General features: G+C 41.6%; 1 protein-coding gene across 3 annotated transcripts in view; it reads left to right on the top strand.

The window, feature by feature from the left end:
• The first annotated feature begins 2,200 nt into the window (after positions 1–2,200).
• Positions 2,201–16,414, top strand: part of SPTLC2 (serine palmitoyltransferase long chain base subunit 2) — a 109,423-nt gene continuing 95,209 nt past the window's right edge. For 2 of the 3 annotated variants that reach the window (XM_025442492.3, XM_025442489.3), the window contains exon 1: positions 2,207–2,426. In XM_025442492.3, the coding sequence (XP_025298277.1) occupies positions 2,295–2,426 (132 nt within the window). In that variant the 5' untranslated portion in view covers positions 2,207–2,294. Of the gene's footprint in view, positions 2,427–16,414 lie in introns of all 3 variants that reach the window. The other variant, XM_049113359.1, reaches the window with a different exon arrangement.

Here is a 16,414-nt window from a genome sequence, read left to right as displayed (position 1 = left end):
AGGTATTAATTTTGTAAGATGGGTGAGGAAACCAAGGCTGATGTTTGCATGATTCATTCAAGACCACACATGGTGAGTAAGTGGCAGAACAAGACAAGGACCTGTGTTCTACCCTCTGGAGAGAGGGACTGGCTAACAGGATTCCTCTAATCTAGCCGCGGTCCTCACTCTTAGGCTCTAGTTTAAGGCCTTGCTCGTTCTAGACTCTGCACCTGAGCTTCTGAAGGTTCTGTCTTCTGGGAATACCCTCCCCTTACTTCTCATTCCCAGTTCTCCAAATACTACTCATCCTTCAATATTAAGCTCATCTTACATCTTCTTCCCAGGTCTTTTCCAAATTCATTTGACTTACTGTCTAACCTTCAATTAAATCCCTTAGCCCTGCTTCCAATCAGATTCCTGCCCTGAAGACTTTCTACATGGAAAGTCTAGATTTGTCACTGTGGTCCAGCCTTCCTCATCAGAACTTCAGCCTCCTGTAGGTCTTTTATTGCTGTTTGCATTATACATGTGCATCTTTTCTCTCACTAGAATATAAGCTCCATGAGATGTAAGCCACATGTTTTTCTTTTAGCCTCATACTTCTATCCAAACCATGTTCTGCTCTTTGGGAATCATAGTGTTTGTTGATTCAAAAAAGACATCTGCTCTGTCCACTTGCTGTTAAATTGTTTAGCTCCTAAGCCATGCAAAACTGATAGCTTGTCAATCTCTTTGCTAAAGATGGGGTAGGGGGAAGAATGCAGGGGCTCTCATAGGCCTATTCAGCAATTAAAAAATAACCAACACTTGAGGTGCCTGGGTGGCTCACTCTTAAGCATCTGACTTTTGATTTAGGCTCGGGTCATGATCTCAAGGGCCTGAGATTGAGCCCCACGTTGGGACTCAGCAGGGAGTCAGCTCGAGGATTCTCTCTACCCCTTCTCTGCTCCCCCTAAATAAATAAATTAATTAATTAAAAAATAACCAACACTTAATAATTTTTTTTACTAATGTCAAGGTCTTATACAAAACATACTACATGTATTAACTGAAATCCTCAGGACAACTATTATTACTTCCACTGGACAGATGAAAATACATAGCAGTCATGCAGCTAGTAAGTCACACAGTCAGGATTCAAACCCAGACCACTTCCAGAGTCAATATTCTTTACTATGACACCAAATTCTTTATGGGTAACCGAAAAGTCTCTTGTTATGATGTAGATCCACTTCCTTACTAACCCCTGTGGGAAGAGAGAACTCAAGGGGTGCAAAAATGATATTTATTATGCTCCTACAATGGCCCAGGCAGTATGACAGGTGCACAATGTTTTATTAACATATTTCTTGCAATGAGCCTGTGAAACAGGAAGTGTTAATTCTATTTTAAAGAATTTATGGGCACCTGGGTGGCTCAGTGGTTGAGCATCTATCTGCCTTTGGCTCAGGTCGTGACCCTGGGGTCCTGGGGTCGAGTCCTGCATCAGGCTCCCTGCATGGAGCCTGCTTCTCCCTCTGCCTATGTCCCTCCCTCTCTCTGTGTGTTTCTCATGAATAAATAAATAAAATCTTAAAGAAGAAAAAAAAAAAAAAGACTTTGGCTCCAAAAGCAGCTAAATATTCAGGTTTCCTGACTCTTACGGAAGTACTCTTTAAAGGAAGTCGTACAGAAAACCCCGATTAGGGGCAGATGTGAAGGGCAAAGAGACTTCCGACTTACTAAGAAATGTGTTGCTGTAAGGTGCTTGCTGAAGAACAGTGAGAGAATGCTAAAAATGCTATTCTACAGACACCCACAGAGGAATTAGCTAATTAAATAAAGGAGCTTTGTCTCCGCTGGGGATTCATACCCCAGAACTTCCCCGGGGGCAAGGGCAGAGAGGGCGCCACCTGTCCGGGAGAGCCCGGGAGAGCCCGGGACCCGCTCTGGACGCTCGGGCTCAGCCCCGTTCCTCTCCTCCAGTCTAATTGGCCCAGTGCTCCCTGGGCCCCGCCTCCTCTGCGTGGACCGAGAAGCCGCCAGCCCCGCCCCCTCCTCGACACCGGCGAGCCGCCTTGCCGCCGCCCGTGATTGGCCAGACAGCAGCACGGGACCGCCCCCTCCTCCCGCAGATTGGCCAGCAGTCCTGCCCGGCCCCGCCCCTCCGCGGGCCCGGCCCCGCCCCCCGTGACGGCCGGGCGGGTAATTGGCGGCGGCGTGCAGCCATTTCCGGTTTCGGGGAGGTGGGTGGGGTGCGGAGCGGGGCTGGGGCCGCCGCCGCCTGGGCCGCCGCCTACAGAGCCTGCCTCGCGCCTGGTGCTGCCGGGACGATGCGGCCGGGGCCCGGAGGCTGCTGCTGCCGTCGCCCGCTGCGGGCGAACGGCTGTGTGGCGAACGGGGAGGTGCGGAACGGGTATGTGAGGAGCAGCGCCGCCGCCGCCGCCGCCGCCGCCGCCGGCCAGGTATGGTGGGAGCGGGCGGCCGGGCTGAGCCGGAGGTGGGGGCCGGGGCCCCGCGAGCCGCGCCCGTGCGGAGCCGCGGGGGGCGGCCCGGCCGGGCGAGGTCGCGGGGGCGGGCTCAGGTGTGCGGGCGGCGGCGTCCTGGCGCGGACCGGGCCTGGCCCGAGCGAGGGCTCGAGGGCGGCGGAGGGGCTCCCGCGTGTCTCCGCGCCTGCGGTCTCCCCACTTTCCTCTGCTCCGAGCCCCAGTGCCTTGCTGCTCCTGCGCTGGCCAGAGGTACGGGCTGACCCCGCGGGCCCCGGGAGGGCCCCCTGGGGGGCTTGGTTCTTCGTCTCGAGGCTCCCTCCTCGCGTCCTCGAGGGGCTGGCTTCCTTGCAGAGCCCTGAGACTCTCCGCGGAAAACCAGGAGGCAGAGAAAGTTAGGAGGTGGTGCCAGGCTCCTTCTCCAGGATGCCCAGCCCTCCTGCAAGTGAGGCGTGGGACCACAGATCGGGCATGACCCCCCCCCGCCCCCGGCCGGTGCCTCTCGAGCCTTACGCGCTTCCTCGGCCCCGGGCTCTAGGTCGGGGTCGGTGGTCCCCGCGGTCCCCGCGGTCCCCGTGGGCAGGAGTGCCGTCACACCAGCGGCTTGCTGACCCCGGGTGGGGGCTTGTGATGAGTCTCCATTCCGGTGAACCAAGCCTGAATCAGCAGCCAAGTCCAGAGTTCGGGGGGGAAAGAAAAAAAAATTTTTTTTTGGGGGGGGGGAGTTTTGAATTGAAGACTGTAATCAGTAACAGCCTTCCAATTCTCTGGATTGACAGATTCTCCTGAAATGCGTCTTTTAAAAATGAGCCGCTTAAAAAAAAAAAACAATCAGTGTTGATGGAAGAGTGTTGTGAGATTTCAGTTGACTTTAATACTTATAAATCCCATTTAGATATATTTTTCAAAATTTTTTAATTTATCTATTCATGAGAGATAGAGAGATAGAGACACAGGCAGAGGGAGAAGCAGGCTCCATGCAGGGAGCCCGACGTGGGACTTGATCCCGGGTCTCTAGGATCATGCCCTGGGCTGAAGGCGGCATCTGGGCTGCCCCCATTTAGATATTAAGGCAAACATTTTCTTGCCCCAAAGTCCTCTTTTCCCAAGAGCAGTAGTGTGACTATTGTGATTTAAATTGGCTTTAATGTAAATATCTAGCAGCCTCCCCCCACCCCCCCCAGTCAAGTAGATGGGATAGATGGGCCTGTTACTGTTTGGTGTGGAACAGAAAATAAAGAACTCCTCCAGGTCATGTTGACATAGTAAGACTGTGAGAGTTGGAGGGAAAACACATAAAAGAGACTTGACCTCCCCCTGAAGTTGGAAGCACTGTAATGCACAGATTCCAAAGATTTATTTTCATTTTTTAAAAAAAGATTTTATTCATTTATTCATGAAAGACACAGAGAGAGAGGCGGAGACATAGGCAGAGGGAGAAGCAGGCTCCATGCATGAAGCCCGACGTGGGACTCAGTCCCAAGACCCTGGGATCACGCCCTGAGCCAAAGGCAGATGCTCAACCACTGAGCCACCCAGGCATCCCTATTTTCATTTTTAAAGGAATAATTGAGTGAGGGAGGAAGTGATAAGAACACCCTCATTATTGACCGTGTAAGGCTTTTTTTTTTTTTAGCAACAAAAATTGCTGTGGTAGAGAATGTAACAGGGAAACTTAGCAGGTGGGAGTCAGAAAATACGTTGCAGATGAATGAGTGGATTATGATTTTTAAGAGGGAAAAGGAAGTCAAGAGAAAGGTGCTCACACTTCAGAGGTGTTTTGTGTTTTGGTGTGCTTTTCACTTAACGTAGGAGTTATAGTCTGATTTAATAGTGAATTCCTCCCATAATCTCTAACAATCTAGCATTTGTAGACATGATATTTCTTCAGAGATTGCGGACTGTTAATAAGATGAAGACATATCAGGTTGCTAAAGTGAAATTTAAAATCTGTATGACTCTAACTTCTGGCTGACTTTTTCTAGTGTATTTTAGTGAAAAATTCCACTCAAGACACTATGGTGGCATCTGGAAGACTGGTTTAGTGGAAACACCTGAAAGAAAACTCTTTGTCACTAGTCTTTTTAAATCAAAGACTTTAGGGATATAGCTTTGTACATGAATATGAGGAATATTGTCTATTAGGGTTTTTTTTTTTTTTTCCTTAAGCAAAGGAGAGGTTTTTGGTAACTTCATGAGAACAAGAATATCTTTAAAATAATATAAGTTGTTTTTATTTTAATTAAAGTGGTATGTTAGTGCACCAACCCCCTATTTATTTTCCCCCACTTTCTGGGGGAAATGTTGCCAATTATGCCATAAAAATACATGTAAGATGTTAAGTGTGCAAGTGTGTGTCATCTTTTAATTATGAAAGTATAAATTCAGAGTTTTTAAACCCGAGATACACATTCATTTCCTTACGTATCCCAGCATTCTTGTCTTTGAATGAACAGGAGAGAAGTTAGAAATTTCTGGGATTCCTTTACACTCTCAAGAGTTTCTGTGTTTGAAGGAATGAATGTATATGCTTTCCCTTTGTTGGATTTTGGTCAGAGTTTGAGTACATAGATCCTGTAGTAGAAAGGGCATATAAAACAATTAAACGTTGCTGTTTGTTTTTATTTTCTCGTTTATCCTCTACTTTTTTCTTACTGTGATAAAATACATGTAATGTAAAATTTAGTATCTTAACCATTTGTAAGTGTGCAATTCAGTGACATTAAATACATTCATCGGGCAGCCCCCGTGGCTCAGCGGTTTAGCGCTGCCTGCAGCCCAGGGTGTGATCCTGGAGACCCGGGATCGAGTCCCACATCGGGCTCCCTGCATGGAGCCTGCTTCTCCCTCTGCCTGTGTCTCTGCTTCTCTCTCTCCTCTCTGTGTATTCTCATGAATAAATAAATAAAATCTTTAAAAAAAAAATAAATAAATACATTCATCATGTTGTGGAACCATCACCACCATCCACTGCCATAACTTTTTTCATCTTGTAAAACTAAAAAACTCTGTACCCATTAAACACTAACTCCCCATTCTCTCCTCCCAGTGCTTGGCAATCACCATTCTACTTTCTTTATGAATTTGACTGCTCTAAGTACCTCCTTTTTTTTTTTTTTTTTTTTTTTTATTTATTTATTTATGATAGTCACAGAGAGAGAGGGGGGGGGGGCAGAGACACAGGCAGAGGGAGAAGCAGGCTCCATGCACCGAGAGCCCGATGTGGGATTCGATCCCGGGTCTCCAGGATCGCGCCCTGGGCCAAAGGCAGGCGCTAACCCGCTGCGCCACCCAGGGATCCCTCTAAGTACCTCCTATAAATGGAATCATACAGTATTTTTCTTTTTGTGTCTGGCTTATTTCATGTAGCATAAATGTCCTCATGATTCATCCATGTATCAGTGTGTATCAGAATTTCCTTCCTTTTTAAGGCTGAATAATATTCCATTGTATGTACATACCACATTTTGCTTAGCTATTTGTCAGTGGACAGTTGGATTGCTTTCAGGGTTTAGGTAATGCTGCTGCGAGCATGGGTGTACAGATAATCTCCTCAAGACGTGTTTTCAGTTTTCTTGGATATATACCCAGAAGTGGAATTGCTGGATCATATGATAATTCTATTTTACATTTTTTGAGGAAATGCCATCTTGTTTTCCACAGCAGCTAAACCGTTTTACATTCCCATCAACAGTGCACAAGGCTTCCAGAGGCCCCACATCCCCACCAACACTTGTTATTTTCTATTTTGTTTTTTGCTTTTTTTTTTTTTTTTTTTTGCATAGTAGCTGTGAGATAATAGGGGGAAAAATGCATATATGTTTCTGCTTCCAGTTCCTGGCACAGAGCGCCTGAAATCTGTGTAATTTCCTAAGTGATAGGAATAGTAGGAGCATAATTTGTTCTAATATTTAGTCTTTGACCCTTATTCCTGACACCGGGTTCCTAAATCCCTTGGAATTTCCCCAGTGATAGCAGAGTTTTTTGTTCTAATGAGGTGACACTGGATGATCTGGAGGGGGGCTGCTCACCAGAAAGACCAAGCCATGATTAGAAGCTTGGAATTGTCAGCCCCACACCCATCATTCTCCAGAGAGGGGTGGAAATGAAGTTAATGATTGCTCATGCTGACTTGGTGAAGCCTCTGTAAAAATCCCTGAAGTACCAGGTTCAGAGAGCTTCTGGGTTGCTGAACATGTGGAGATGCTAGGAAAGTATCATGCCCCTTCCCACACAACTTGCCCCCTATGCATCTCTTCCATCTTTCATTTGTATCCTTTATCATATCTTTTTATAGTAAACTAGGTAACAGTAAATAAACAGTTGTCCTGAGTCCTGTGAGCCATTCCTGCAAATTATCAACCAGAGGAGGAAGTGGTGGGAATCTGATTTTTTTTTTTTTTTTTTTTGAACCTGATTTATAGCTTATGGGTTAGAAGCACGAGACAACCTGGACTTGGAACAGGCATCTGGGGTGGGGGGGTGGGGGAAGCGGGGAGCAGTCTTGAGGGACCAAGCGCGTCACCTCAGGGATCTGACACTATCTCCAGGTAGGGAGTGTCAGAACTGAGTTAAATTGACACCAGCTGGTGTCACAGAAGTGCTTGGTGGAGTGGAAACTGCCCTCCCCCCCCCCCCCCCCCAATCAGGTGTCAGAAGTGCTGAGTGTGGTAGCTCTGAGAGAGCATAGGAGAAACATCACAAGACTTGGGTTTTGTTCTTTATGGCAGCTATATGTAGACATTACTGGAGTTTTTTTTGTTGCTTTTGAGGTTTTTTGGTTGGTGTTTGAGGTTTGTTTTGTTACCTGAGCCCCCCAGGCGCCCCAGACATTACTGGTTTTTAATGATGACAGCAGATATAGAGTTTTCACAGGGAAGAGGAGCAATAAAACAGTACTTTTTCCTCTTCTTGTCATTCACAGGAGAGGAGGGTCAGCCTTTATTGGAAGTAAAGGGTGGCAGTTAGCACTAGGGAAACTTTGAAAGAGTTAGAATTGGAAACTTTGGCAGAATTAGAGCTGGAAGAAACCTTTAGAGGTTTATGTAATTCAGTCCCTTTATCTCTTTGTAGGACTTTATTAAAACTAATCTTGATAGATGATTCTATCCTATTTTTAAAGACCTAGAGGATTTGCAGGAAATTTTTTCAGCCTCATGTTGCAGCAGTCAATGATTTTAATTACAAGAGTTTTTTACTGTGGGTTTAACGTTTGATTAAATAAATGCCATATTTTGGTTGCACTAGAAATATAATACTGTTTGTTTTTACTTTTAGAGTAACTTGATCACAGCACTCTTTAAATCTTCCATTTATAGAACCTTTGAGATTTAGACATGCATTTTATCTTCATTAATTAGTTAACAAGTATTGAAGGAAAGAGATTGCCTTTGAGACCGTTTTGAGCTTCACTTTCCTCCCTTTAGAAGGAGTTTTAATGAGATATTAGGATGATGATAGCCTTTTAGCTGCCAGAATAAGAGTTTAAGGAAGACTTGGGGCACAAGTCCTGTTCTTTAAGGCGAAGTAGAAGGAACAAAGAGCTGGTCCTGCTACTTCTAAGAAGGCAAATGAGTAACTAATGAAGGGATCTACTAAATAGCTTTTGTTTCCACTTAAAGGAAACAGTAACTGAAAAGAAGTTAGTTATGAGACAAGACTGGGAGGAGTATCTAGAATGGCCTGGATTACCTGTTCAGGTTTTGCAGGCCTGATGAGACATCTGAAGATTTCAATGCTTTGCAAAAATAATGTTGTTACTACAGCTGTGGGACTAGATTTTTGTTTTGAATGCTTTTTGTTTCAAGAAAAACAGATCTTATTGGCTGGATCTGAAAGATTCCAGAGTCATTTGAGGTACTCAGGAATTCTTTTTAATAAAAATTTTTTGGGAAACAAGACCAATATTTAATATATAAACCTCTGTGTTCTTAAGATAGTATTTTAAAACTTGGATATTCAGGGAAAGCACACTTACCCACTTTTTAGGGTTGGCCTAGGTGCTCTAGAAACGTCGTAGTGCTCTGGGCAAGATAGTTAATTGGTTGAGATTCAATTAGATTCAATTTTTGAAAGAAAGAAGTAGTGTTTATTGGCAGAATAGGCAATTGAGAGGGATGGGTAGAGACTGTTTGCATTCTGAGTGGGTGTGCCTTACTTGATTAAATACATGGTTTGTGGTCTCAAAAGTCAGTTGCCTTCTGCATAGCTTCTAAGAAGGCTTCCATAATATAATTTGTAGTTTGTGACTGATTAAGCAAGTAAGTCCTTGCTCTTCACATATTTAGTCTCAGAATATCTATTTTAACTTTTATTGTCTTTAAGGCTACTTTCAAGACCCATTTTAAAGGTTAAGGTTGCTATTTTTCCATTTGTTTTAAAATTTTTTGCTTCTGATTATAGAAATAATACATGTGTACTACAGGACCCTAAAGGGTTGGGATAATCCCCGTTGTTGGAGGTTAAATTTTTTTTTTTTTGGAGGTTAATTTTTTAATGTGGTCTGTTTTACCAGTCTGCTGCTTTCTGATAATTTCTAAGAGTATGAAATATGCAGTTGTACTGAGACTTGGGTATGAGTCAGCCTTACTCCAAATAACAGATATTGAGGTTGGGGAGAATATTCAACAATTTTTGTTATCTGGAAACGTTTGGAAATTATTGTGTAGATAAAGTACTAACCTCAAATGTGATGGCTTTCCTGTACATATATACCCATGATAAAGGTTAATTTATAAACTAGGCACAGAAAGAGTAACAACAATAATTAATAATAAGATAGAAAATTATAATGAAAATCTTTTGAATGCAGTCTCTCAAAATACCTTATCGTACTGTACTTCGTGTGATAATGTGAGATGATAATGTGGCTACATGACGAGATGAAGTGAGGGAATATTGTAGGCATTTTGACATAGCATTAAGCCTACTTTTGAGCTTCTGATGATATGTCAGAAGGAGGATCATCTGCTTTCAGATTGTGGGTAACTGAAAATGTGGGTGGGGAGGCGGGGACTACTATATTTGCGTTACCTAGTATGTAACAGGAACTCCGGAAATCTTAGCTGAAGGAATGGATGGGTGATAGTTGGAGCCATGCAAGTTGGTGAAGTAGATAGAAAATGGCATTAAGGGAGAAGAGGCACGGAGGATGTAATATTAGGAAATCATAATGTTACTGGAAGACCTACACAATGCTGAGGAAGGTTGATTGTGACAGAATAGAAGTGTTAGGAAGTGGTATGAGAAAGCTCAAGAAAAGGAAGGGAGACTATTTCTGTTAGGAGGGGTAAGCAACATATTGGTGGTGGGAAACCAAATATGTAATTATAGTTGATACCCTTTACTGTGACCAGCACCTCACCCAGCTTCTTCACCTATTTGATCTTCACAAGGGCCTTGTGAGGCAAATATTATCGCCATGTTATAAATAAGACTGAATCCCAGACCATTTAAATAACCATCCCAGTTAGTTAGTTGGCAGAGCCTGGTTTATCTTACTCTATTAAGCCACTGGATTTGGCAGTTCAGAAATCACTGGTAACATTTGAGGAATTTAAATATGCCCAGGACTCCTGGGTGACTCAGTGGTTGAGCATCTGCCTTCAACCCAGGGCATGATCCCGGGGTCCTGGGATTGAGCAGTCCTTCAGGGAGCCTGCTTCTCCCTCTGCCTATGTCTCTGCCTCTCTCTCTGTCTCTCATGAATGAATACATAAATAAAAATCTTTAAAAAAAAATAATAAATATGCCACAAGTCATGCCACACTCTGAACATATTATTTCCAGAAGTGTCCTCTTTGTTCCCACAGGCAACTTTTGAAAAATAGGGAGTCTTCCCCCCTTTTTTTTTGCAATCAGGATAAATTCTCCAGTTTGGTCAATAAGCATCTCATATGGGATGGACTGAAAAGTGCTTCCAAAGCTAGTTGTAAAGCAAACATATTCCTAATTACTATTTTCCTAATTGAAAACTCAAAACTGGAGATGCCCAAGCATATATGCACTGGCACATTTTCAGTTCAGTGGCCTCCCGTGCACTCAGGCAGTAAGGTTCTGCCCCGGAGTTACCGTTCTCCCTTGCCACCCACATCTCCTCTGCAGCACTTCCCGATCTCCAGATAAGCATCATGGCATAACAGACAGATGTAATAGTCAGGAGATCTGAGTATGAGAGCAGCTCTGCCACACATGCTTCTCCTTTATCTGTGCTCTCTTCCACCTCTGACATGTTCTGGGCCTGCAACACCATGCCCTCCACACTGCTTCTTTCTGTAGTGGACACCAACTGAGAAGCAACCTGGTCTGCATCAATTTCCCTTCTCTGTGGATAATCTCTGATACATGGGGTGGGTAGGCTTCTGGTGTTACATCTGTGCAGTAGGACTCTATTCCTGGAACCTGGCTGACTGACACAGGTGTAGGCACCAATGCTATAGTGAACCCAGCAACCCTCTCATGGGGATTTAGAATTTCAGTGGAGAGAGTTTGTCCTTAAGGAGAATAGTATCTCTATTATACTCCACATTAGAGTTTACATATCTGGAAAGTTTTACATGTTTTCAGTTTTAACAAGTATTTCTTGAACATCTGCAGATTTTTCAATAAAATTTAAAAAGGACATAGTGTTTCTCCCTTTAAAAAAATATTTTATGTATTTGAGAGAGAGAGTACAAATTAGGGGAGAGGTAGAGGGAGAGAATCAAGCACATTACCCACCAAGTGGGGTGCCTGCCGGATTTGATCCCAGGACCCTGAGATCATGACCTGAGCTGAAGTCAGATGTTTAACTGATTGAACCACCCAGGCGCCCTTGTAGTGTTTCTCTTGTAAAGCCAACATACTTTACATGCAGTTTTATCTGAAAATACTGGAGATGTAAAAACACTATACATGCAAAATACTAAACCAATACATTAAAGTATAAAGAAAATATCTCCTGAAATTCCACAACCCAGAGATAACCACTGTAACATTTTGATGTATAGTCTACCAAATACACACACACACAAATATATATAAATATATGTGTATATATGTGTGTAATAGATGGGGATACAATTTTACATTAAAATATTGCAAAAAAATTGCTTGATATTGTCTGTTTTTTTGCTTAACATCATTAATATATTCCATCACCAGTCAGTAAGACAAATATCATTCTTTTAAGGGGTACATAAATTCCATAATGTGAATATATAGTATAATTTATTTAACCAATCCCTGTGCATAATGTGTAGACTTTCCCCACTATTTTCAATATATGAGTATACATCTCACACCTTTGATTTTTTTCATAAGGGTAAATTACTAGAAATGAGATTGTGACTCAAAAGATGTATGTGTGTGTATATATACAGGATTCTGATCAGAATATCATTTTAAAATGAATTTTTTTTTTAAAGATTTTATTTATTTATTCATCAGAGAGACGGAGACAGAGAGAGAGAGAGGCAGAGACACAGGCAGAGGGAGAAGCAGGCTCCATGCAGGGAGCCCGACGTGGGACTCGATCCCGGGTCTCCAGGATCACACCCCAGGCTGCAGGCGGCGCTAAACCGCTGCACCACCAGGGCTGCCCTTAAAATGAATTTAAAGGAAGTTTTAGAGATATTGTTTAAAGATTTCTGATTTCTAAAGTGCAATTGACCACAATTTAAGTGATCCAAACCTCATCTTTAAATGAATTAAACCACTATCCCAAAATATAATGTAACAGTCATCTCAGTTTCCCAAAATGCATTGGTAAGTGTGGCACAAGTCACTTTCCTCAAATTGATCTTTAAGTCAGAGCAGTTCCAGTGCACAATCCTACCTTCTAAATGTTTTTTCTTCTGTCTCTCTCTTTCTCATTCTTTTTTTGCCTGACAAATTGATTCTAAAATTCATGTGAAAAAGCAAAGGATCAGGAAGCGCCAAGGCAGTTTTGAGGGGAAATTAGGTAGAAGGAATCCTCTACCTAATTAATAATAGATACTAGATAATAAGACTTAGCATAACGCTATAGTAATATTGACAGTATGATTTCGATGGAGTAGAAAATCTAGAAAGAGCACACTAAGAATATGGAGTTTGATAGATAGTGGTGTTGGCATTTCGTATCAGTGGGGAATAGACTAGTGCTGAGACAGGTGGCTTTCTATGTGGAAAAAGAAGAAAAAGCAAAAAACCTTGGGGCACCTGGGTGGCTCAGTCTGTTAAGCGGCTGCCTTTGGCTTAGGTCATGATCCCAAGGTCCTGGGATCGAGCCCTGCATTGGGCTCCCTGGTCAGTGAGGAGTCTGCTTCTTCCTCTCCATCTGCTGCTCACCCTGCTTGTGCTCTCTCGCTGTCAAATAATAAAATCTTAAAAAGAAAAACCAAACACACCAATCTGCAAAAATCAATTCCAGGTTGTTAGATATTCAAATGTGAATTTTTTTTTAAAGACTTTATTTATTCATGGAGACAGAGAGAGAGAGAGAGGCAGAGACACAGGCGCAGAGAGAGAGGCAGAGACACAGGCGTAGAGAGAGAGGCAGAGACACAGAGAGAGAAGCAGGCACCATGCAGAGAGCCTGACATGGGACACACCCTGGGCTGCAGGCCGCGCTAAACCGCTGCGCCACCGGGGCTGCCCTCAAATGTGAAATTAAAAAGAAATACAAAACTCTAGCATAGAGGAAAAAATATTTATGACCTTAAAGTATAGAATGACAAATTATAAAGGTTGATAAATTTGATTGTTTAAAACTTTTGCACACTATAGCATCAAAAAGAATAAAATGTTTAGGAAAAAAATTAACAAATAGTACAAGTCTTGCATACTGGAACCTACAAAACATTTTGAAAGAAATTAAAGAGGATCTAAGTAAATGCAAAGACAGCCAACATTCAGGAATTGAAAGACTTAATATTCAGGTGCCTGGCTGGCCCAGTCGGTAGAGCATGGGACTCTTGATCTTGGGGTCATGAGTTCAAGCCCCATTTTGGACATAGAGCTTAATAATAAAAGAAAAAGACTTAATATTGTTAAAATAGAAATACTCTAAATTCAGTGCAACCCTTATCAAAATCCCAGGTGACTTTTTTGGAGACATTGACAAAGTGATCCTAAAATTTATATGGAAATGCAAGAGATCCTGAACAGACACAATCTTTAAAGAGAGGAAATAAGTTGGAGGACTCACCCTTCCTGATTTCAGAATTCACTATAAAACTGTGGTAATCAAGATAGTGTGGTACTGCCATAAAGATAAACATATAGGTCAATGGAATGTAATTGAGAGTCCAGAAATAAAACCTTACATTTATGGTTAGTTAATTTTTCTACAAGAGTGTGAGTGCCAAGACAATTTAAGGGGGTAAAGAATGACCTTTTCAACAAATAGTATGGGAATAACTGGATATCCACATGCAAAAGACCTGATTTGTATCTCTACCTCATATCATATACAAGGAATTAACTCAAAATGGACCAAAGACCTAAATGTAAGAGTTAACAACTGTCAGAGTTTTAGAAAAATATGTAAGTATAAATCTTTGAATTTTGATTGGATAGTGGCTTTTTAGATATGACTCTAAAACTATAAGCAACTAAAAACAATTGGAGTAGGTCACAATGAACTTTTGTAATTTTCTGTACTTTTGTATTTCAAGGATACCATCAAGAGAATGAAAAGATAATCTACAGTATGGGAGAAAATACTTGAAAATCATATAGGAGATAAGTGACTTGTTATCTAGAATACATAAAGCACTCTTACAACTCAACAAAAAGGACAATCCAATTTGCAAGCAAAGGATTTGAATAGACATTTCTCCAAAGAAGATACACAGATGGCTAATAAGCCCACGAAAAGATGCTCTGCGTCATTAGTCAATTAGGGAAATGCAAATCAAAACCCCAGTGAGTGAGATACCACATCATACCCACTGGGATAGTTAAGATAAAAAGTCATTAACAAGTGTTGGTGGGGATGTGGAGAAATTGGAACCCTTATACATTGCTAGTGGGATCATATAATGATATAGCACTTTGGAAAACAGTTTCTAAAATGCTAAACCTAAAGCTACCGTATGATTGAGTATTTCTACTCCCTGGAGAAATGAAACATACCTACACACAAAAACTTCTACATGAATGTTGATAGCATTATTCCTAATAGTCAAAAAGTGGAAACAATCCAAATGTCCATAAATTTTTTTTTTTTTTTTCAAATGTCCATAAATTGATGAACAGATAAAATACAGTATAAGCTTACCATGGAATATTATTTGGCAATAAAAAGGAATGAAGTACTGATACATGTTACAAGATGGATGAAAGAAACATTGCGTGTTGTGTAAAAAGCCAGATATAAAAGACTTCGTATTGTATGTTTCCACTAACATGAAATGTCCAGGATAGATAAATCTATAGAGACACAAAGTAGACTAGGAGTTTGCCAGGGCTAGGGTTGGAGTTTGTTTTTGGGGTGATGAAAGTGTTCTAAAGTTGTGGTGATTGTTGCACTATGTGAATACAATAAAAACCACTTAATTGTACGCTTGGAAAGGACAAATTTAATGATTTGTTAATTATATTTCAATAAAACTATTATTTAAAAAACAGAACCTTGTGCACCATATGATGTTATGAGCAAAATGATGCCAAAAGTGAAAAAACAAGCCACGGACTAGGAGGAGACACTTGGCTACATATCATTGACAAAGGATTAGTATAAATCAGTGAGATAAATTAGTGAGAAGAAAGTGTGCACTCCAGGAGAAAATGGGCCAAAGATAGGAACTGTCAATTCATAGGAAAAAATGAACTTGGTAGGAAAATAAATATATGAATATGTTCATCCTCACTAGTTTAAGTTACTATAAATTAAAAGCAGTGAAGGAGGGATGCCTGGGTGGCTGAGTGGTTTGGCACCTGTCTTTAGCCTGGTGCATGATCCTGGAGACCCGGCCTTGAGTCCCGCATGGGGCTCCCTGCATGGAGCCTGCTTTGTCCTCTGCCTCTGTCTCTGCCTCTCATGAATACATAAATAAAATCTTAAAAAAAAAAACAAAAAACCTTAGAAATATGACTATAAGAAATGGCAATAAATGGAAAATGTAAGGGCTTAGATTCTAATCCCAATTTTGAATTTAGTTTTCTTATGACAGGAAATTGCATAATCTCCTTTCTTTGGTGTTGTCATTTAGTCATGTGAAGAGGAAGAGTAAGAATCCCTTGTAAAAGAAATGCTTCTCACTTTGTATTTTTTATCCTGCATATTTAAATATAAAATCCCTTTGATAGTGTTATTTAAAATAGTTTCCTTATTCTCTTTTATCTAAAAAACTTGCTGATCTTTGCATCCTTTTTCACTAAAAAAACAAAAACAACAAAACAAAACAAAACCCTGAAGAATTCTTGAATACAAGGATTATCTTTTTTTTTTCTTAAAGATTTTATTTTTCAGTAATCTCTACACCCAACATGGGACTCAGACTCAACTCCAAGATCAAGAGTCATACACTCCACTGATTCAGCCAGCCAGGCCCCCCAGATTCTCTTATTTGTATTTTCTTTTTTAAGATTTTATTTATTAGAGAGAGAAAAGAGAGCATGAGTGGGGAGGAGAGGGAGAAGCAGGCTCTCCATGAGCAGGAAGCCTGACATGGGGCTCCATCCCAGGACCCTAGGATCATGACCTGAGCCAAAGGCAGATGCTTAACCAACTCAGATACCTAGGCACCTGTCCTATTTGTATTTTCAAATACAGAGTATAGCCCTTGACATATAGGGATGGAATATTTGTTGAAAAGAATGAGATGATTATGCTGATTTTGAGGTCCTTGGTAGAAAGGGGGCTCTGGGTTCCTAAGAGCAGCTTTTTTTTTTTTTTTTTTTTAAGAGTTTATATATTCATTCTTGAGAGACACAAAGAGAGAGAGGTAGAGACATAGGCAGAGGGAGAAGCAGGCTCCCTTTGGGGAGCCCGATGTGAGATT

Source organism: Canis lupus, chromosome 8 (genome assembly GCF_003254725.2).
Source record: "Canis lupus dingo isolate Sandy chromosome 8, ASM325472v2, whole genome shotgun sequence".
Taxonomy (NCBI): Eukaryota; Metazoa; Chordata; class Mammalia; order Carnivora; family Canidae; genus Canis; species Canis lupus.
Note: the sequence above shows the minus strand (reverse complement) of the source record. Positions and strands in the feature narration are given on the sequence as shown.